This window comes from Hypanus sabinus, chromosome 18 (assembly GCF_030144855.1).
Source record: "Hypanus sabinus isolate sHypSab1 chromosome 18, sHypSab1.hap1, whole genome shotgun sequence".
Lineage (NCBI taxonomy): Eukaryota > Metazoa > Chordata > Chondrichthyes > Myliobatiformes > Dasyatidae > Hypanus > Hypanus sabinus.
This window is the reverse complement of record NC_082723.1, coordinates 76,606,053-76,627,437: the sequence shown is the minus strand read 5'-3', so window position 1 is coordinate 76,627,437 and position 21,385 is coordinate 76,606,053. Positions and strand designations below refer to the sequence as shown.

The 21,385-nt window shown below is 43.3% G+C and overlaps 1 protein-coding gene and 1 long non-coding RNA gene across 8 annotated transcripts in view; one reads left to right on the top strand and one right to left on the bottom strand.

The window, feature by feature from the left end:
• LOC132377440 (uncharacterized) overlaps window positions 1-21,385 on the top strand; it is an 87,692-nt gene that overhangs the window by 59,829 nt on the left and 6,478 nt on the right. For all 7 annotated transcript variants that reach the window (XR_009506638.1, XR_009506639.1, XR_009506636.1 and 4 more), the window contains one exon: window positions 20,621-20,670. This is a non-coding gene — a long non-coding RNA (uncharacterized LOC132377440). The remainder of the gene's footprint in view (window positions 1-20,620; window positions 20,671-21,385) is intronic.
• Window positions 6,913-21,385, bottom strand: part of pi4kab (phosphatidylinositol 4-kinase, catalytic, alpha b) — a 314,691-nt gene continuing 300,218 nt past the window's right edge. The window contains exons 48-55 of the mRNA XM_059943702.1: window positions 20,547-20,653; window positions 18,630-18,734; window positions 16,162-16,287; window positions 14,423-14,543; window positions 12,727-12,886; window positions 11,433-11,522; window positions 10,119-10,202; window positions 6,913-7,332 (exon numbers count right to left, since the gene is read on the bottom strand). Of these exons, the coding sequence (XP_059799685.1) occupies window positions 7,281-7,332; window positions 10,119-10,202; window positions 11,433-11,522; window positions 12,727-12,886; window positions 14,423-14,543; window positions 16,162-16,287; window positions 18,630-18,734; window positions 20,547-20,653 (845 nt within the window). The 3' untranslated portion in view covers window positions 6,913-7,280. The remainder of the gene's footprint in view (window positions 7,333-10,118; window positions 10,203-11,432; window positions 11,523-12,726; window positions 12,887-14,422; window positions 14,544-16,161; window positions 16,288-18,629; window positions 18,735-20,546; window positions 20,654-21,385) is intronic.

The following is a 21,385-nucleotide window of genomic DNA, read 5'->3' as shown; positions in this document are numbered from 1 at the left end:
GCGTTGCCTCACCTGGAAGGGCTGTGTTTGGGGCCCTGAATGGATGTGAGGGAGGAGACTCAGCTCTACTTTGGGGGTGTTGTGCATCAGAATCAGATTTATAATCACACACCTACATGATGTGAAATCTGTTGTTCTGTGGCAGCAGTATAAATTCATAAAGTTATGATAAATTACAAGATATAAATAGCGCAACTACCAGAAATAATAGACAATAGCTGCAGGAGTAAGACATTTGGCCCTTCGAGCCAGCACCACCATTCAATGTGATCATGGCTGATCATCCACAATCAGTACCCCATTCCTGCCTTCTCCCCAAATCCCTTGACTCCACTATCTTTAAGAGCTCAGTTTAACTCTTTCTTGAAAGCATCCAGAGAATTGGCCTCCACTGCCTTCTGAGGCAGAGTATTCCATAGATCCACAACTCTCTGGGTGAAAAAGTTTTTCCTCAACTCCGTTCTAAATGGCCAACCCCTTATTCTGAAACTGTGGCCTCTGGTTCTGGACTTCCCCAACATCGGGAACATGTTTCCTGCCTCTAGCGCATCCAATCACTTAATAATCTTATATGTTTCAATCAGATCCCCTCTCATCCTTTTAAGTTCCAGTGTATACAAGCCCAGTCACTCCAATCTTTCAACATATGACAGTTCAGCTATCCCGGGAATCAACCTTGTGAACCTACGCTGCACTCCCTCAGTAGCAAGAATGTCCTTCCTCAAATTTGGAGACCAAAACTGAACACAATACTCAGGTGTGGTCTCACCAGGGCCCTGTACAACTGCAGAAGGACCTCTTCACTCCTATACTCAATTTCCCTTGTTATGAAGGCCAACATGCCATGAGGCAGTATTAATGGACTACTTGTGTGGCTTGCTATTAGTCAGAGTTAGACACAGAACAGAGAATATTACAGCACAATACAGACCCTTTGGCCTATGAATTTGTGTCAACCTTTTAATCTACTCTCAGAACAATCTAACCTTTCCCTCCTTCATCGTCCTTCACTTTTCAATCATACACGCGACTAAGAGTTCCTTAAATTTCCCTATGTGCCATGTACAGTTGCAAGAAAGTTGTGAACCCTTTGCAATTACCTGGTTTTCTGCATCAGTTACTCATAAAATGTAGTCTGATCTTCATTTAAGTCACAATAATAGACAAACACAATCTGCCTAAACGAATAAAACACAAACAATTGTACTTTTTAGGTCTTTATTAAGCACATTGTTGAATCATTCATTCCAGGCTGGAAAAAGCATGTGAACTCTTGAACTGGTAGAACCTCCTTCAGCAGCAATAACATAGAATAGTACAGCACATTACAGGTCCTTTGGCCCACAATGTTGTGCCGACCCTCAAACCGTATAACCTCCCATATAACCCCTCACCTTAAATTCTTCCATATACCTGTCTAGTAGTCTCTTAAACTTCACTAGTGTATCTGCCTCCACCACCGACTCAGGCAGTGCATTCCACGCACCAACCACTCACTGAGTGAAAAACCTTCTTCTAATATCGCCCTTGAATTTCCCTCCCCTTACCTTAAAGCCATGTCCTCTTGTATTGAGCAATGGTGCCCTGGGGAAGATGCACTGGCTGTCCACTCTATCTATTCCTTTTAATATCTTGTACACCTCTATCATGTCTCCTCTCATCCTTCTTTTCTCTAAAGAGTAAAGCCCTAGCTCCCTTAATCTCTGATCATAATCCATACTCTCTAAACCAGACACCATCCTGGTAAATCTCCTCTGTACCCTTTCCAATGCTTCCATATCCTTCCTATAGTGAGGTGACCAGAACTGGACACGGTACTCCAAGTGTGGCCTAACTAGAGTTTTATAGAGCTGCATCATTACCCCGCGACTCTTAAACTCTATCCCTCAACTTATGAAAGCTTACACCCCATAAGCTTTCTTAACTACCCTATCTACCTGTGAGGCAACTTTCAAGGATCTGCAGACATGTACCCCCAGATCCCTCTGCTCCTCCACACTACCAAGTATCCTGCCATTTACTTTGAAATCTGCCTTGGAGTTAGTCCTTTCAAAGTGTACCAACTCACACTTCTCTGGGTTGAACTCCATCTGCCACTTCTCAGCCCACTTCTGCATCCTATCAATGTCTCTCTGCAATACTCTCTATAACACCACCAACCTTTGTGTCATCTGCAAACTTGCCAACCCACCCTTCTACCCCCACATCCAAGTTGTTAATAAAAATCACGAAAAGTAGAGGTCCCAGAGCCAATCCTTGTGGGACACCACTAGTCACAACCCTCCAATCTGAATGTACTCCCTCCACCACAACCCTCTGCCTTCTGCAGGCAAGCCAATTCTGAATCCACCTGGCCAAACTTCCCTGGATCCCATGCCTTCTGAGTTTCTGAATAAGCCTACCGTGTGGAATCTTGTCAAATGCCTTACTAAAATCCATGTAGTTCACATCCACTGCACTACCCTCATCTATATGCCTAGTCACCTCCTCAAAGAACTCTATTAGGCTTGTTAGGCACGATCTGCCCTTCACAAAGCCATGCTGTTCCTGATCAGCCCAGATTCTCTAAATGCCCATAGATCCTATCTCTAAGAATCTTTTCCTACAGCTTTCCCACCACAGACGTAAGGCTCACTGGTCTATAATTACCTGGATTATCCCTACTACCTTTCTCGAACAGGGGGACAACATTCGCCTCCCTCCAATCCTCCGGTACCATTCCCGTGGACAACGAGGACATAACGATCCTAGCTAGAGGTTCAGCAATCTCTTCCCTCGCCTCGTGGAGCAGGCTGAGGAATATTCCATTAGGCCCTGGGGACTTATCCATCCTAATGTATATTAACAACTCCAACGCCTCCTCTCCCTTAATATCAACAAGCTCCAGAACATCAACCTCACTCATATTGTCCTCACCGTCATCAAGTTCCCTCTCAGTGGTGAATACTGAAGAGAAGTATTCATTGGGAACCTCGCTCACTTCCACAGCCTCCAGGCACATCTTCCCACTTTTATCTCTAATCGGTCCTACCTTCACTCCTGTCATCCTTTTGTTCTTCACATAATTGTAGAATGCCTTGGGGTTTTCCTTTACCCTACTCGCCAAGGCCTTCTCATGCCCCCTTCTTGCTCTTCTCAGCCCCTTAAGCTCCTTTTTTGCTACCCTATATTCCTCAATAGACCCATTTGATCTTTGCTTCCTAAACCTCATGTATGCTGCCTTCTTCCACCTGACTAGATTTTCCACTTCACTCATCACCCATGGTTCCATCACCCTACCATTCTTTATCTTCCTCACCAGGACAAATTTATCCCTAACATCCTGCAAAAAATCCTTAAACATCGTCCACTTGTCCATAGTACATTTCCCTGCAAAAACATCATCCCAATTCACACCTGCAAGCTCTAGCCTTATAGCCTCATAATTTGCCCTTCCCCAATTAAAAATTTTCCTGTCCTCTCTGATTCTATCCTTTTCCATGATAATGCTAAAGGCCAGAACGGTGATCACTGTCCCCCAGATGCTCACCCACTGTCAGATCTGTGACCTGACCTGATCTGTTACCTAATACTAGATCTAGCATGGCATTCCCCCTAGTTGGCCTGTCAACATACTGTGACAGGAATCCATCCTGGACACACTTAACAAACTCTGCCACATCTAAACCCTTGGAACTAATCAAGTGCCAATCAATATTAGGGAAGTTAAAGTCACCCATGATAATCACCCTGTTATTTTTGCACCTTTCCAAAATCTGCTCCTTGATATCTCTGCTGCTACCAGGGGGCCTATAGAATACCCCCAGTCGTGTAATTGCTCCCTTCCTGTTCTTGACTTCCACCTATACTGACTCAAAAGAGGATCCTGCTACATTACCCACCCTTTCTGCAGCTGTAATAATATGCCTGACCAGTAATGCTACCCCTCCTCCCTTCCCCCCCACCCCTTTTGAAACACTGAAATCCAGGAATATGGAGAATCCATTCCTGCCCTGGTGCAACCTCCACCAAATGTTTCCTGTAGCTGCTGATCAGACTTTGTACAACAGCGAGGAGGAATTTTAGACCATACAAAATTGTTTCAGTTCATCAATATTTCTGGGATACCTTGCATGAACAGCATCTCAATTGGGTTAAGTTCTGGAGTCTGTTTGGAAGATTTGGAATCTTGGCCATTCCAAAACACAAATTTTCTTCTTTTTAACCATTCTGTTGTTGATTTACTCTTGAGTTTTGGATTGGATCATTGTTGCATCATCCTGCTTCTATTAAGCTTCAGGCGACAGACTGCAACCCTGACATTCTTCTGTAAAACATTCATTGTTGCCTAACGATTGCAAGCTGTCCAGGTCCTGAGGCAGCAAAGTAGCTCCAAACCATGATGCTCCTTCCACCATGGTGGGGATGAGGTGTTGGCATTAGTGTGCAGTGCCCTTTTACCTCCAAATAGTGTATTACTGCCAAAAAGTTCAACTTTTGTCTCATCTGCCCACAGAACATTGTCCCAGAATTGTTGTGAAGCATTCAGCTAGTCTTTTGCAAACTAGAGACAAGTAGCAATGTTTTTGTGTAGAGACAATGGCTTCCTTTGTGGTATCCTTCCATGAACACCATTCTTGTTCAGTGTTTTTCTCATAGCGGACACATGAACAGAAAACTTAGCAAGTTCCAGAGATTTCTGCAAGCCTTTTGCTGTGACTCTTGGGTTCTTTTACACCTCCTTCAGCATTGCATGTTGCGCTCTTGGTGCGATCTTTGCAGCTCACCCACTCCTTGGGACAGTAGCAACAGTACTGAAGTTTCTCTATTTGTAGACAATTTCCCTTATTGTGGACTGATGAACACTCAGGTCTTCAGAAAAGGCTTTTGTAGCCTTTCTCAGCTTCATTTATCTCTACAATTCTCCCTCCAAGTCAGCAAAGCTTACAAAGTCAGCTCCGATGGACTGGGTGGATGAGATCAACTGTGAAATCCAACAGCTGGAAAAGTGATACTGCAATGCTCCGTGGAGCATGAAGGGCATGACAAGACACAGAAGGTGTCATGGTCATCCACTACAACCAAGGAAGATCCCAGCTTGTGACGCTTGTTCGTACCACTGGACCCGAACTTCTGAGGTTGAGAGAGTGGAACTGCCCCAATACAACTGCTTTTCCACTTTAAAAGCTCTCCCACAAAAGATTCCTGTCATCATCGGATACCACTGGGAACCACCACCACATATGCCACTAACTCCTGTCCCTAAAGTTAGGGATAACAAATTAATTTTGCACCCAGGCAATTTTTTTTTCTGTGATTAGCTGATTTCTTTTGCTGAATTCTGTTGCACTGATCTTTTCAGGAAACTACAATACACAGATATGGGCAGACAGAAGGCAGATGGAGTTTAACCTGGCCAATGTTCAGTAATGCACCTTGGCAGAGCAAACGTAAAGACAGTACACTGTTCAGGGCAGACCATTAATAGTGCTGATGAGCAGAGTGACCGAGGAGTCCAAGTTCACAGCTCCTTGAAAGATGATCCACAGTTTGATAGGGTGGTTAAGAAAGCATATGGCATCCTTACCTTAATATTTGAAGCATTAAGTTCAAAAGCCAGAAAGTTATGTTGTAGCCTAATAAAACTCTAGTTAGGCTGCATCTGGGTATTGCCTACCATTCTGGTTGCCCCATTATAGGAAGGATATTGAAGCTTCGAAGAGGGTGTAGAAGAGATTAACTGGGATGTTGCCTGGTTTAGTGGGTACGTGCTATTATGAGAGATTGAGGGGAAATTTGATAGACATTTATAAGATTATGAGAGACATAGATGAGTAGATAGGGAGCAGCTTGTTCCTCGGGTTGGAATGTCTAAAACTAGAGGGCATGCATTGAAAATGAGAAGGGGAAGTTCAGAGAAGAAGTGAGGGGAATTTTTTTTTAAACAGAGAGTGATGGGTGCCTGGAACATGTTGCATGGAGTGGTGGTAGAGGCAGATACATTGGGGACTTTTAAGAGAGTTTTTGATAGGGACATGAATATGAGGAAAATAGAAAGATATTGATGGACATTGTGTAGGCACAACAGATTAGGTTGGTTGGCCATTTGATCACTAATCTATCTGGCTCGGCACAACATTGTGGACCAAAGGGTCTGCTCTATGTTCTACTGTACTGTGCAAAAGTCTTTGGCACATAGGATGCCTTTTGCTCAGTACTGCATTTGTCAATGTGCAGCGCAGAGCAAGTTTGCAAATTTGGCGAGAGCAATGGATGTTGGAAATGGCGAGGGTGGACTGCCATGGGAGAGAAGAAGTGCTAGGGGCAGATGAAGGGGGAAGTCTTATGCCTAGGTCTCTTAGGGCACAGGTGCAGATACGCCTAGTCCTGAGACACCAGGCAAGGTCAGTTGATTCCAAACAATTGGTTTATGATCATTACAGAATGTCTCTCTGGTGCTTCCTACTCCCTCCCCTCTCCCTTCCCCTTTTCCCAACCATGATTCCCCTCTCCCTGCCCCCTTCCTACAATAGAGACCCATATCAGCATCAGATCTATCATCACTCACATATGTCATTAAATTTGTTTTTTTTGGGGCTGCAGTGCAGAGCAATACATAAAATTGCTACAGTACTATGCAACAGTCTAAGGCTCCCTAGCTCTCTATATATATGCCAAATACTTTTGCACAGAACTGTACATACTTCAAAAATAAGTTTATTTTGAACTTTAAAAGCAGAAAGTGTTGAATATGCACATGGTAATGAAGTCTCATTATTGCTTTTCAGTAATTTGCACTAAATTTACAAAAAGAACATGACTTCTATGTATAAGTTCAAAGTACCTTTGCACAGTACTGTATGTTTAGTTGATGTTTTGGGCAGAGACCCTTCATCAGGAATTAAAAACAGCTGACAGCTTCCAACACCAAACTAATTCCATTGCTTTATTGACATCATAGATTGAACTCATCTGTATTACATTTACATACTCTACAGAAAAATAGTATCTCCACATACATCTTTGATATTTATACTCATCTCCTCAGCATTACAGACAACAAATAGTGCAATCAATGCTTCTACAATGATTTGATAAACATTCTATGCTCTATAATCATAGTGTGATTGAAGAACGTTTTTATAGAAGTGATTGTTGTGAGGTCCCAGAACTAGTTTTAAAGTACAGTCGTTGAATGTGGCTAACACAAATTGATTAAAAGAAAAATTGCAAGAGGGATACAGCAGTGATATCGCACAATCACACTTTGAGAAGACAACAGGTCGGTCCAATGCCCTCCATCAGTACGGGATCTGGTTCTGATAGTACTGGATCCAGTCATACGTTTTACTCCTGACAAGTAATAACATGGCTTGATTATTTTGAGCATTATACTTCTTATTAAAGTTCAAAGTAACTTTTATTATCGAAGTACATATATGTTACCATATACATCAGTGAAAGACTGCTCAAATAGTGTGTTCAACCAGAGTGCAGAAGACAGAAAGAGATAATAATAATAATAAACAAGCAATAAATATTGAGAACATGAGATAAGAGTCATTGAAGGCGAGTCCATAGGTTGTAAGAACATTTCAATGATGGGGCAAGTGAAGTTGAGTGAAATTATCCCCTTTGGTTCAGAAGCCTGATGGTTGAGGGGTGGTAACTGTTCCTAAACTTGGTGGTGTGAACCCTGATGCCAGGAGCAAGGAACACGTCCTGGGTGGTGGGGGCACCTGATGACGGAAGCTGCTTTGCCGCAACAGCCGGATGTGCTCAATAGTGGGGAAGGCTTTACCCATGGTGGACGGGGCTGTATCCATCACTTTTTGTGGTATTTTTTGATTTTGTAAGATTTATGAATATCCCATCATCTCCCCAACTTCCTTCACAAACAAAGATGTGATGTAATTCTGGGGAGTTGGTGCTCCTGCTGTCATAATGGGTGGGGGGGGGGAGAGTAGGGAGGGAGGGTCAATGTTTCTGCTGCTTGTGCATGGGAGGGGGAGGAGGGGCTTTGGGGGTTCTGATGTTTCTATTCTTTGGGTTTTGTTTTGTTTTATGGATGTCTGTGAAGAATCAGAATTTCAGGTTGTGTCTGTATACATTTTCTGATATTAAATTGCACCATTTGATACCAAGATTTTGACGTTTCAAGGAAAGTACTCCCACAGAACGGGACATAATGTGAATCCTCCCCTTCTCAGCTGCATTAAATGTAGCTCCACCAGAGGAAAGAAGAGAATCAATGAAAAGAAGACAGTGATTCACCAACAAGTGAAGATCTGCAGATGTTGGTAATTTAAGCAACACATACAAAACGCTGGAGGAACTCAGCAGGCCAGGCAGCATCTACTGAAAAAAGAGAACAGTTGACATTTTGGGCCAAAACCTTTTGGCAGGACTGGAGAAAAAAAGCTGAGGAGTAGATTTAAAAGGTGGGGGGGAGGGGAGAGAGAACCACCAGGTGATAGGTGAGACCTGGAGGGGGAGGGATGAAGTAAAGAGCTGGTAAATTGATTAGTGAAAGAGACAGAAGGCCATAGAATAAAGAAAAGGGGAGGAGCAACAGAGGGAGGCAATGGGCAGGCAAGGAGATAAGGTGAGAGAGGGAAAAAGGGAAATGGTGAAGGAGGGTAGGTGGGGGGGGGGGGCATTACTGGAAATTTGTTGAAGGCTACCCAAACGGAATATAAGGTGTTGTTCCCCCAACCTAAGTATGGCCGCATCATGACAATGGAGGAGACTATGGATGGACATATTGGAATGGGAATGGGAAGTGGAATTATAGAAGGTGGCCACTGAGAGATCCCACTTTTACTCGGTGAAGCAGTCTCCCAATCTACATTGGATCTCACTGATATACAGGAGGCCACACTGGGAGTATCGAACACATTATATGACCCTAACAGATTCACAAGTGAAGTGTTGCCTCACCTGGAAGGACTATTTAAGGACCTGAATGGTAGTGAGGGAGGAGGTATCACATTTGTTCCTAGTGAAACTTGTCCACACTCTAAATAATTTCTCTTTTGGCTCCTCCCACTTCCTACAAACAGAAGGGGTAGCTATGGGCACTTGCATGGGTCCCAGCTATGCATGCCTGTTTGTCAGCTACATGGAACAATCTATGTTCCAAGCCTACACTGGTGACTGTCCTGCACTTTTCCTATGCTACATCGACGACTGCATTGGTGCTGCTTCCTGTATCCATGCTCAAATTGTCAACTTCATCCACTTTGCCTCCAACTTCCACCCTGCCCTCAAATTCACCTTGTCCATTTCTGACACCTATGTCCACTTTCTCGATCTCACTGTCTCTATCTCCAGAGACAGCTTATCCACTGATGTCTATTACAAACCCACAGACTCACACAACAACTTGTCCCTCGTCCGACACTGTTACTTGTAAAAAAGCCAACCCCTTCTCTCAATTCCTCCGTCTCCGCTGCATCTGCTTTCAGGATGACGCTTTTCATTCCAGAACAAAGGACATGTCCTCCTTTTCAAAGAAAGGGGTTTCGCTTTCTCCACCATCAATGCTGCCCTCAAATGCATCTCTTCCATTTCACGCACGTCTGCTCTTACTACATCCTCATGCCACCCTACCAGGGAAAATGGTTCCCTCTTGTCCTCACCTACCACCCCACCAGCCTCCACGTCCAACACATAATTCTCTGAAACTTCCGCCACCTCCAATGGGATCCCATCACCAAGCACATCTTTCCCTCCCCCCACTTTCTGCTTTCCACAGGAATTGCTCCCTACTCGACTCCCTTGTCCATTCATCCCTCCCCACTTCTCTCCCTCCTGGCACTTATCCTTGCAAGCGGAACAAGTGCTACACCTGCCCCTACACCTCACTACCATTAAGGGCCACAAGCTGTCCTAGGTGAGGCAACACTTCACCTAGAGTCTGCTGGGGTCATATACTGTATTTGGTGCTCCTGGTGTGGCCTCCTGTATATCGGTGAGTCCCGATGTAGACTGGGAGACCACTTTGCTGAGCACCTATGCTCCATCCGCCAGTAAGAGTGGGTTTCCGCCTGAAACATCAACTGTACTCTTTTTCTAGATGCTGCCTGGCCTGCTCAGTTCCTCCAGCATTTTCTGTATGTTGTAAGTAATTCACCAACCTGTTGCTTAGGAAGCAGTTCTGTATAACCTTGATGATGAAGTTTGCTGCCTCTCTCTCACTCACGTTGGGATTGAATCTTTGTCTGAAAAACATCATCATCATTATGTGCCGTGTCGTATGATGTCGGTAATCATGGTCTTTCCATGATTGTTCTTGTCAAATTCTACAGAAGTGTTTGTCTTCTTCTGGGCAGTGTCTTTACAAGACAGGTGAACCCAGCCATTATCAATACTGTTCAGAGATTGTCTGCCTGGTGTCGCTGGTCGCATAACCAGGACGTGTGATCTGCACCAGCTGCTCATACGACCATCCACCATCTGCTCTCATGGGTTCACGTGACCCTGATCTGGGGCTAAACAGTTGCTACGCCTTGCCCAAGGGTCTGCAGGTGAGCACCTTACACCTCCTTTGGCAGAGATGTATCTTCTCCCTACCAGATGTGTTAGAAAAACCTGAAATCCCGATTCTAGGCAGCTGAAGAGTACAGAGCGGCACTGCACAGGTCTTTCAGCCCATGATGTTGTGCCAACTTTATAACCTACTCTAAGATCAATCTAACCTTTCCCTCATACATAGCCCTCCATCTTTCTATCATCCATGTGTCTATCTAAAAGTTCCTTAAATGTCCTTAATGTATCTGCCTCTCCCACCTCCCCTGGCAGAGCATTCCACACACTCACAACTGTGTAAAATATCCTGCTTCTGACATCCCCCTATACTTTCCCCTGTCTCTGTGGTCATTTCAAATTACACCAACATGTTAAATTACACCTCCAATAGGGCCAAAACCTTGTTGTGGTTTGGAGGCTTGTGTGCCTCAATGACCCAGAGAACTCTGCTGGCTGGAGTCAGGGCTTTATGCTTTGACTCTTTGTAGAGTCACCCTTGCCAAACAGGTCAAAGGGTAGAGGCTGGACTACGGGTCCTCCAGGTTCAGGGGTTTAGCTCAGAGCTAACAACCCTGACTGGTAAAACAAAATTGTTACAGAAACAGCAATGAAGAATCCTTCTATATCTGAGTGTGATGGTATTCCTGAGTCTCCATCCGGGACTTGCATGATTGACAGTAGCGAAAACCAAGAGGAAGCTGCTGGCATGACAATGGAAGACCTGGACAACACAGAGATGGAGTACCTTCATTGTTGCCCTAAACACCAGCGGCATAACACACAGTAAACAAGTTAAATCATAATAGACTTATTGCAAGTTGATTAGAATTCTGCAGGGTTTACAGCGCATTAACTGAAAGAATGATACCTGCAATTTCCAAGATCTGACAAGATCTAATCACATCATAAGTCTATGCACTTACTTAAGAAGTTTGATGGTCTGGCCCCGGAAACAGGGAAGTCCCGTATCCAACATGAGTGTAACGAGTGACACCACTGCATCCATGTAAGGCCTGAAGTGTAGGAATGTTAACGATTACCTGAGGCTCCAAATGGTTCAAAGTGTGAACACCAAGCAATGAAATAATCATCTCCACTCCCTGACAAAGTTCCATGGTCCATTTTCTAATTAAATTTGTCTGTAACGTATATAACGAGCTAAATGCACAAATGCTGGAGGAACTCAGCAATTCAATCAGCACCTACAGAGGGGAATAAACTTTAATACTTCCTTAACATCACACCCTTGCTGTAAGAACTAAGGCTCCTGCACCACCTCCTTGACTTGATGGCAGCAGTGAGAAGGACAGAGTGGCTTAGATGGTGGGGTCCTTGATGATAGATGCTATTTTCTTCGGGCAGCACACCTAGTAAATGAGCTCAATGGTGGGGAGAATTTTTCCTGTAATGGACTGGGCTATGTCCACAGTTTATTGTAGTTTGGTGCTTATATTCTCTATTCCTCAAGTGGAATATAAAACACGTTCACTTACAGTACTGTGCAAATGTTTTAGGCACATATATATAGCTAGGATATCTAAGTCTTTCGCACAGTCCTGTAGTAAATTTATATATTGCACTGTATAGCTCCTGCAGCTGCAAATAAAAACAAATTTCATAGCATAGATGGACAATGATAAACCTGATTCTGATATGGGTCTCTATTGTGGACTGAGAGTGGGAAGGGGGCAGGGAGAGGGGAATCATGGTTGGGAAAAGGGGAAGCTCCTGAGAGACATTCTGTAATGATCTATAAATCGGTGGTTTGAAATCAGATAGCCTTGCCTGGTGTCTCTGGGCTGGGTGTGTCTGCACCTGCGCCACCACCTCTGGCACCCTTCTGCCACCTGTCCCACTCTCCTTACACAGTGTTCCACCTTCACCATTCAGAACATTCTTAGCTCTTGCCAGATTTACAAACTCGCTCTTCACTCTACGTTGACAAATACAGGACTGTGTAAATGTCTTAGGCACCCGAGCTATATCTATGTGCCTAAGACCTTTGCATTGTCATGTGTAGCTCTATACCTTTCCTTCCCAGGTGCTTATCCAAGTTCCCCATAACCAACTACACTGGTTGCCTCAACCACCTGATACAGAGTGCCACATTCAGAATATACCCTTAGTAAAGAAATTCCCAGTGACTCAGTAAGTTACAAAGGACACTTATTAAGCCTAGTTTTGTTACTTTATCACATTGGTTTGAAGGTTTCTCACCTGACTGCCAAGTATCCCTTAACGCACATCTCCATGAACCACTTGAAGGGCGTAGCTTCCATCTTTCCACCCATAATCATCACCATTTCGTCGGTAAGCTTGATGTCAGGTTCCCAGCCAAGGTTGCCCCCTGGTGAGCTCTCAAACATGAAACCAAAATCTGTAATGCACAGGGCTTGGATTAGTCAGGTGTCCAAAGAGGGCAGTGGATTTTGTTAACTATTCAGTATCTGAGAATTACTCAGATTGAACAAAGGAGTGTTCTCACAACACTTGAGAATTTCTACAGATGTAAAGAGCATTCTAACTGGCTGTATCACTGATTGAGGGAGTGGGGCGACTGCACAGGATCAAAATAAGCTTCAGAGAATTGTAAACTCAGTCAGCTCCAACATGGGCAGTAGCCTCCGTAGTATTCAGGACATCTTCCAGGAGCAATGCCACAAAAAGATGGTGTTCGTCAGCAAGGATTGCAGTTAACTGCTGCTGTTAAGTGAACAAATCACACAACATATGCCGGTGATACTAACCCTGACTCTGATTCCCTTTACTACAGAGCTAATTCCATAAGGCCAGAGAATGTTCATCTGATGTAAACTATACTTCCCCATCAGCCACTGCACAACCCCACCCATTCCAGTGGAGGTAATGTCATCTTATGTACACCCATAAGATTTAACTGGAGCCCAGTGAAAATTCTCCATGAAATTCACTGGCCAGTTTGTCAGTGTTGTTGGGGATATCGAGGCTTGAACCAGGACAGATTACAACTACCCCACCTTCCCAACATCACTAAGAGGCAATGCCCTGGAACACTTGGTTTGGTGACCAGACGGAGCTTCTTCTAACACTCCAACATCAACTTAGAACATTACTGTTCTTTCACGATGTTGTGCTGACTTTTTAAACCATAATTAATCTAACCCTTCCCTCCTACACAGCCCTCCATTTATCTTTCATTCATGTGCCTACCTAAGAGTCTCTTAAATATCCCTAACTTAAGCCTTTACCACCACTCCTGACAGCGTGTTCCATGTACCCAGCACCCTCTGGATAAACAACCTACCCCTGATATCCCTCCTATACTTTCCTCCAATCTCTATAAAATTAGAACCACGAGGAAGTCTGCAGAGGCTGAACATCTAAATGACGGAGAACTCAGCCGGTTGGGCAGCATCTGCAGAAATTAATAAACTGTCAATGTTCCTGAACAAGAGCATTTTGTGTGTGTTACCATAAAATTATGCCCTCTTGCAGTAGTCATTTTCACACTGTTCACTCTATCTACATCTCTCAGACAAGTCACCTCTCATTGTCTTCCTCCGGCACAAACATAACAGGTACACAGCTTACTACACATATAACTTTAGACCGTGGGAAAAAAACCCACACTGTCACGGGCAGAACGTACAAACTCTTTACAGACAGCAGTGGGAAATGAACCCGGATGGCTGGCGCTGTAATAGTGTTACGTTAACCGCTACTAACCGTGCCACCTCTATTCAGCCATATATCACAGCCCAAACATTTGATTTTAAATGCCCTTAAAAACAGACTGGCAGACTGAAGACTTTGTAATGGAAAGTGATGGATGATGAACACTAACAACAATGTCTACCATCTGCACTGGGAACCCCTGAGTCAGCTTTGGATGCTGAAGAGACTCATGTGATGTTCTTTCAGGATCAGCACTGACCTATGTGGATGAGGTGACCTTTTCGGTCTAGCATGATGTTCCCATTGTGCCGGTCTTTGATCTGCAGCAGGAAGAGGAGGAGGCTGTAAGCAGCCATGCTGCGGATAAAGTTGTAACGTGCCTTCAAGAAAGACAGAAAGGGTTAAAGTTGTGATGTAAATGTGCAAAGATAGCAAAGTTCTTTTAAAATCAGATTCAGATTTATACAGTGAAATGTGTCCTTTGATTTGGGATTGTTAGTTCCTGCTCTACATTTAAGACCCACAAACACAGACGGTCACAAATAGACACATCTTCTTTAATATTATTCGTTCTCAAGGTAACTTTAAGGACCTCTATTCAATCAAAGTCAATCTTGTCCTTCCCAGAACAATGAATACTTTTGTCTTTGCAGTGACATGTAACAGTAACAGTATTGCACAAAATTCTTAGGTGCGTACAGTACATACAGCTTGGGTGCCTAAGACTTTTGCACAGTACTGTAGTAATTATAGCTACTACACTGTACTTCTGCTGCAAAGAAAAACACATTTCATGACATGTGAGTAATGATAAACCTGATTCTGGGTCTCTATTGTGGACTGAGAGTGGGAAGGGGGCAGGGAGAGGGGAGGGAGCAGGAAGGACCAGAGAGACTTTCTGTAATTTATTGATTTATTTATCCATTTCCTGAGGAGACTGAGGTCCTTTAACATCTGCCGGACGATGCTGAGGATGTTCTACGAGTCTGCGGTGGCCAGTGCTATCATGTTTGCTGTTGTGTGCTGGGGCAGCAGGTTGAGGGTAGCAGACACCAACAGAATCGACAATCTCATTCGTCAGGCCAGTGATGTTGTGGGGGTGGAACTGGACTCTCTGACGGTGGTGTCTGAAAAGAGGATGCTGTCCAAGTTGCATGCCATCTTGGACAATGACTCCCATCCACTCCATAATGTACTGGTTAGGCACAGGAGTACATTCAGCCAGAGACTCATTTCACCGAGATGTAACACTGAGTGTCATAGGAAGTCATTCCTGCCTGTGGCCATCAAACTTTACAACTCCTCCCTCGAAGTGTCAGACACCCTGAGCCAATAGGCTGGTCCTGGACTTATTTCTACTAGGCACGATTAACTTATTATTATTTAATTATTTATGGTTTTATATTGCTATATTTCTACACTATTCTTGGTTGGTGCGGCTGTAACAAAACCCAATTTCCCTTGGGATCAATAAAGTATGTCTGTCTGTCATTCTTCATTTGTTTATATATTTATGTATTTATTGAGAATCAGTGCAGAACAGGCCTTTCCAGCCCTTTGAACCCAGCCTAATCATGGACAATTTTCAATTAACCTACCAATTGGTATGTCTTTGGACTGTGGGAGGAAACCCACGTGGTCACAAGGAAAATTCTTATAGACAGCAACAGGAAATGAACCTGGATCGCCTATGATCAACAAACTAATTGTTTGGAATCAAATGAGCTTGCCTGGTGTCTCAGGACTGGGTGTGTCTGCACCTGCGCTACCCCCGGTCCTGGCATTCCTTCTCTACCACTTGTCCCTCACCCCTCCCGCAGCACTCCAACCTCACCATTCCCAATGTGCTTTGCTCCCGCCGGATTTACAAACCCGCTCTATGCTCCACACTGACAAATACAATGCTATGCAAAAGTATTAGGTACCCTAGCTCTATATATGTGCCTAAAATGTTTGCATAGTTCTGTAGTTGCAGTTAAATGGATGATTTGACCTTACCTGCTGGAATGCCAGTGTAGATTCATCGCCGTACTGGTTCCTGAAGTAATCATACATTCCAAAGTCTGTCTGCCTGCCCAGCTGATCTCGTGACTTGCAGTCGGGGATACATTCAATAACTCCACACTGGAAAAAGTAATTACACACTAAAAATCTTGTCACATTTGAATTCTATCAACAACGAACATCTTTGAGAACCTTGTTCCTGTACTGCAGGAGTTGCCAACCTGTTTTATTGCCACGGGCCCCTATCTTCAATGGAGAATTCCGTGAACCCCGGCTTGGGAGCCCTTTTTATTCTGCATTCAACTAATAATAGTCACAACATTGAAAATGTGTTTAATTAGTGACTTAGCGAGATACAGCACGGTAACTGGCCTTTCTGGCCTAATGAGCCTGAGCTGCTCAATTACACCCCATCTGTGTGACCAATTAACCCAGTAACCCACCTTTGGAATGTGAGAGGAAACCTGAGCACCCAGAGGCAACCTATGTGGTCATGGGGGAAAGTAAAACCTGCTTACAGACAGCTGCACGAGTTGAACCCGGGTGGCTGGCGCTGTAATTACATCACGCTAAACTCATACAGATTAAAACCTCCAACTGCCCTTGAAGTGGTGAGGGTGAGCAGGTATATTCCAGAGCACATAGTACACACACTGTGCTGTGAAGATTTTGACCCAGTGCCAGTGATGCTGGGTTCCCAACCGTTTGTCTGCCATGGACCAATACCATTAAGCAAGAGGGACGTGCACCCCAGGTTGGGAACCCCCTTCAGTGAAGGCACAGTGACTTATCTCCAAGTCAGGATGGTGAATAGTCACAAGCCAGGACTGATATTATGCCCGGGGGTATCTCATTGGTCGGCCTGATTACAGTGAGATCCAATCACATTGCACCAGATTTCTTTCTGCCCTCCATCGATATTACACATTGTTAAAAATTAACTGTGGGGATTATGCGAATTGTCATCTTTTACCATGCACGACAGTTTACAGCCCAATGAGCACGTCAACATTTAACTCATTTTATGACAGCATACAGAACTTTGCAAAAGTCTTAGGCACACATATAACTAGGGTGTCTCAGACTTTTGCACAGTACTGTAGTAAATTTATGTATTGCACTGTACTGCTGCCCCCCAAAAAAAAATTTTACGAGTGATGGTAAACCTGATTCTGATATGGGTCTCTGTTGTGGACTGAGAGGGAGAATCATGGTGGGTAAAAGGGGAAGGGTGAGGACAGGGAGCAGGAAGCACCAGAGAGACATTCTGTAATGATCAATAAACCAATTGTTTCAAGTGACCTTGCCTGGTGTCTCAGGTCTGAATGTGTCTGCACCCCTACCACCCCTCACCCCAGCACTCCTTCTCTGCCACCTGTCCTAAACCCTCTCATACCCCTCCTGTGGCACTCCACACTTGCCATTCCCAACATCTTTTGCTCCCGTCAGATTTACAAACTCGATCTCCACTCCACGATGACAAATACCTTACTGTACAAAGGTCTTTGGCACCTTAGCTATATACACATATACCTAAGACTTTTGCACAATGGTGTATGTTACCATATATTACCCTGAGATTCCTGATTTTACTGTGAATGTTTGCGAGAAAATTAATCTCAATTGGTTTATCGATCATTACTGAATGTTTGTCTGGTGCTTTTCACCCCATCCTCTCTCCCATCCACTTTTCCCAACCATGATCCCCCTTCTCCCTGCCCCCTTCCCACTCTCAGTCCACAATAGAGACCCATAACAGAATCAGGTTTATCATCACTCACATAAGTCATGAAATTTGTTTTTTTTTCTGGCAGCAGTACAGTGCAATACATAAAGTTACTACAGTACTGTGCAAAAGTCTTAGGCACCCTAGTCAGGCTATATATATACACCTAAGACTTTTGCAGTACTGTACATACTTTGATAATAAACTTACTTTGAACTTTAAAAGCAGAAAGTCTTGAAGAACATACACACGATAATGAAGTCTCGAACTGCTTTTTAGCAATTTTCACTAAATTTACAGAAAGAACATGACTCCTACATAAAAGTTCAAAGTACATTTACACAACCTTAAGATTGGTCTCCTTACAGGCAGCCACAGAACAAGAAACCACAAGAGAACCCATTTACAAAAGGCTGACAAATGCCCAGTGTGCAGAGAGAGGGAAAAAAAAAAATCAAATCGTGCAAACAATAAAAGTAAGCAAACAGCATTTTGGAATGGAAGTGACTTCTCGAAGTCCGGAGAAGCTGCAGCAGGCCTCAGTTCAGCACACAGCGGAGTAAACTATTGTTTCATTATTTTGTGTCTCCATGTACATGACTTTCTGACAGACAAGTACAGAACAATGTTTTCAGTAAGTAGGCATTACCTGTTACTGACTTTTGTATACGTACTGGATCTTACTAAGTTTAATCACAGAAGGTAAATTTGAATTCTTAGCAAAATTCCAACATACCCCTGGAGCTGTTGCCACTACTCTGTAGGGAAAGACGAACAGGTCTAAACCCACTAGTTGAATAATGTTCTTGAAAAGACCGATGATCTGTAGTGCCAACATGTCCTGTGGAGATACACAATGTGAGGACACTTGTATATGCAACCAACTTTCTTACAAAAACAATTCAGAAACAGTGAATACAAAAGCCGAGTTGAATTGTACAAGGAAAATTTAATCTACACTCAGGTATACCTGCTCATATATGCAAATCATGTGGCAGCAACTCAGTGATTAAAAGCATGCAGATGTGGTCAAGAAGTTCAGTTGTTGTTCAGATCAAGCAACAAAATGGGAAAGAATTGTGATCTACATGATTTTGGCCATGGAATGATTGTTGATGTCAGATGGAGTGGTTTGATCTCCTGGGATTTTTACACACAGCAGTATTTAGAGCAGGGGTTCTCAACGTGCGGTTCATGGATCCCTCGGTTATGTAAAAAAACATAACATAAAAACATTAAGAAGTCCCTGCTCTAGAATTTACAGAGAATGGTGCAAAAAACAAAAAATATCCAAAGAGTGGCAGTTCAGTGGGCGAGAATGTCTTGTTAATGAAAAATGTCAGAGAAGAATGGCCAGACTGGTTCAAGTTCACAGGAAGATAACTCAAAACCCACATATTACAACACTAACGTGTAGAAGAGCACAACACATTGAACCTCGAAGCAGATGTGCTGCAGCAGCAGAATATCACAAACATACACTCAGTGACCACTTTATTAGGTAGAGGAGGTACCCAGTAAAGTGGCCACTGAATGCTTATATCGAGCATATAGTTATTACTGAAAAGTAAACTGATGAAAGCAATGCTTCACTGGAGATTCAAACAATGTTTTGAAGCTCATGGCCAAGTGGGAGCTTTTGTATCTTCTTCCCGATGTGAGCTGGGGTTGGCTGTGAAAAAATTAAAATATGGAAGGAAACATTGAACTTGAATGGGTCAAAGACTGTGGATGCAGACAAACCAACTGCCTTTGTTCTTGCCATCTACTTGAAGGCTGCCAGTTTCTGAAGCTGCTCTGTAACTTCCATTTGGTGAACTGTTTGATGAACTGATTTTTGCTTAATAACTTAATCAGAGCAATTGAACATCGACACAAGGAGTTTCTGCTGATAAGATCATTCTCAGATTAACTGTTTATAGTGTACAATGGCAGGTTTGCAGAAGTAATTTCCTTATCTCAGGCCACTGTCTGGGTGACCCAGTTTGACTGATTTGAGCCAGGTAGGAATGCTCAGTTTCAGCTGAGTTCAGTCCAATCTAGTGCTGTGTTGTTCCACTGATAAGGAAAGAGTATAAGAATGTAAAGGGGCAAAAACTATGGAGACCTACTATCGTAAGGAATAAGCCCAGGTCAGGGGCTGGGAGAACAAAGGATTGATTGATTGTCTGGCCAATGGGAGATGCCCTATATTACTGTTATAAATTGGAGGCATGGTCTGAGTGACCAATGGTACAGAGGGAACAATAGAATTCATGATTTAAGTTGTTGGCCTGGGGTCAACATAGCTACATTGCTGTTTGTGCAGAGACAATAAAGTGTGAACTTGGATTAATTAAGAATTGCGTCCCAAATTGCCTAACCTAGATCAGTTGAAGATCGTCAACAAGGGAAGAATTGAGAATGTGCAAGGTGTTTGGAGTCTTTAATCATGCTAGCTACTGTACCAAGCGGCGTAATTCATATAACCAAGGTTTTCCAACCTTTTTTATGCCAAAGACCCCAACCATTAACTGAGGGGTTCATGGAACGCAGGTTGGGAAATCCTGCTTTAAATCTATAACCTTTATTGTTTCAAACCTATAAAGATGACAAAGATAAGGTGTTTACTGCAATACAGTAATAGAACCAAACTCAGGGTGAATGGGTTTACCTGTCTGCAATCATCACCGACTTTAAAAATTGCAGCTTGCCAATAAATTCTTTCACTGTTTTCTTTCTCTGAAGAATCATCAGAACCTTCCGAAGAGGAACGCAGACCTGGAAAGCATATTCCTGTATGTTATTCTTCAACACACTGACACTCTTCAATGCAATGTGTTGCTTCACGATTTATGTTTACCTATTATTAGGTTTATAATATGTCAAAAGATCAAAGTACAAAGTGAATTTATTGTCAAAGTACATGTATGTCACCATATACAACCCTGAGATTTATTTTCTTGCTAGCATACTCAATAAGTTCATAATACAATAATAACCATAACAGAATTAATGAAAGGCTGCAGCAACTTGGGCATTCAACCAAAATGCATCAAGTTGTGCAAATACAAAGAGAAATAAGAATAAATAAATAAGCAATAAGTATCGAGAACATGAGATGCAGAGTTCTTGAAAGCGAGTCCATAAGTTGTGGGAATATTTCAATGATGGGCCAAGTGAAGTTTAGGGAAGTTATCTGCTTTGGTTCAAGAGCCTGATGTTTGAGGGGTAATAACTGTTCCTAAACCTGGTGGTGTGAGTCCTGAGGCACCTGTCCCTTCTTCCTGATGGCAAAAGCAAGAAGAGAGTATGACCTGGGTGGTGGGGGTTCCTGATAAGGAATGAGGCTTTCCTGTGAAACACTCTGTGTAGATGTGCTCAATGGTGGGGAGGGCTTTACCCATTATGGATTAAATTATTAAAATATGGAAATGATACCAAGTATTGTTTAAAAATTAAAAATAATAGGCAATTTATAGTTTCAAATTGGAAAATCCTTGGAAGGTTCCC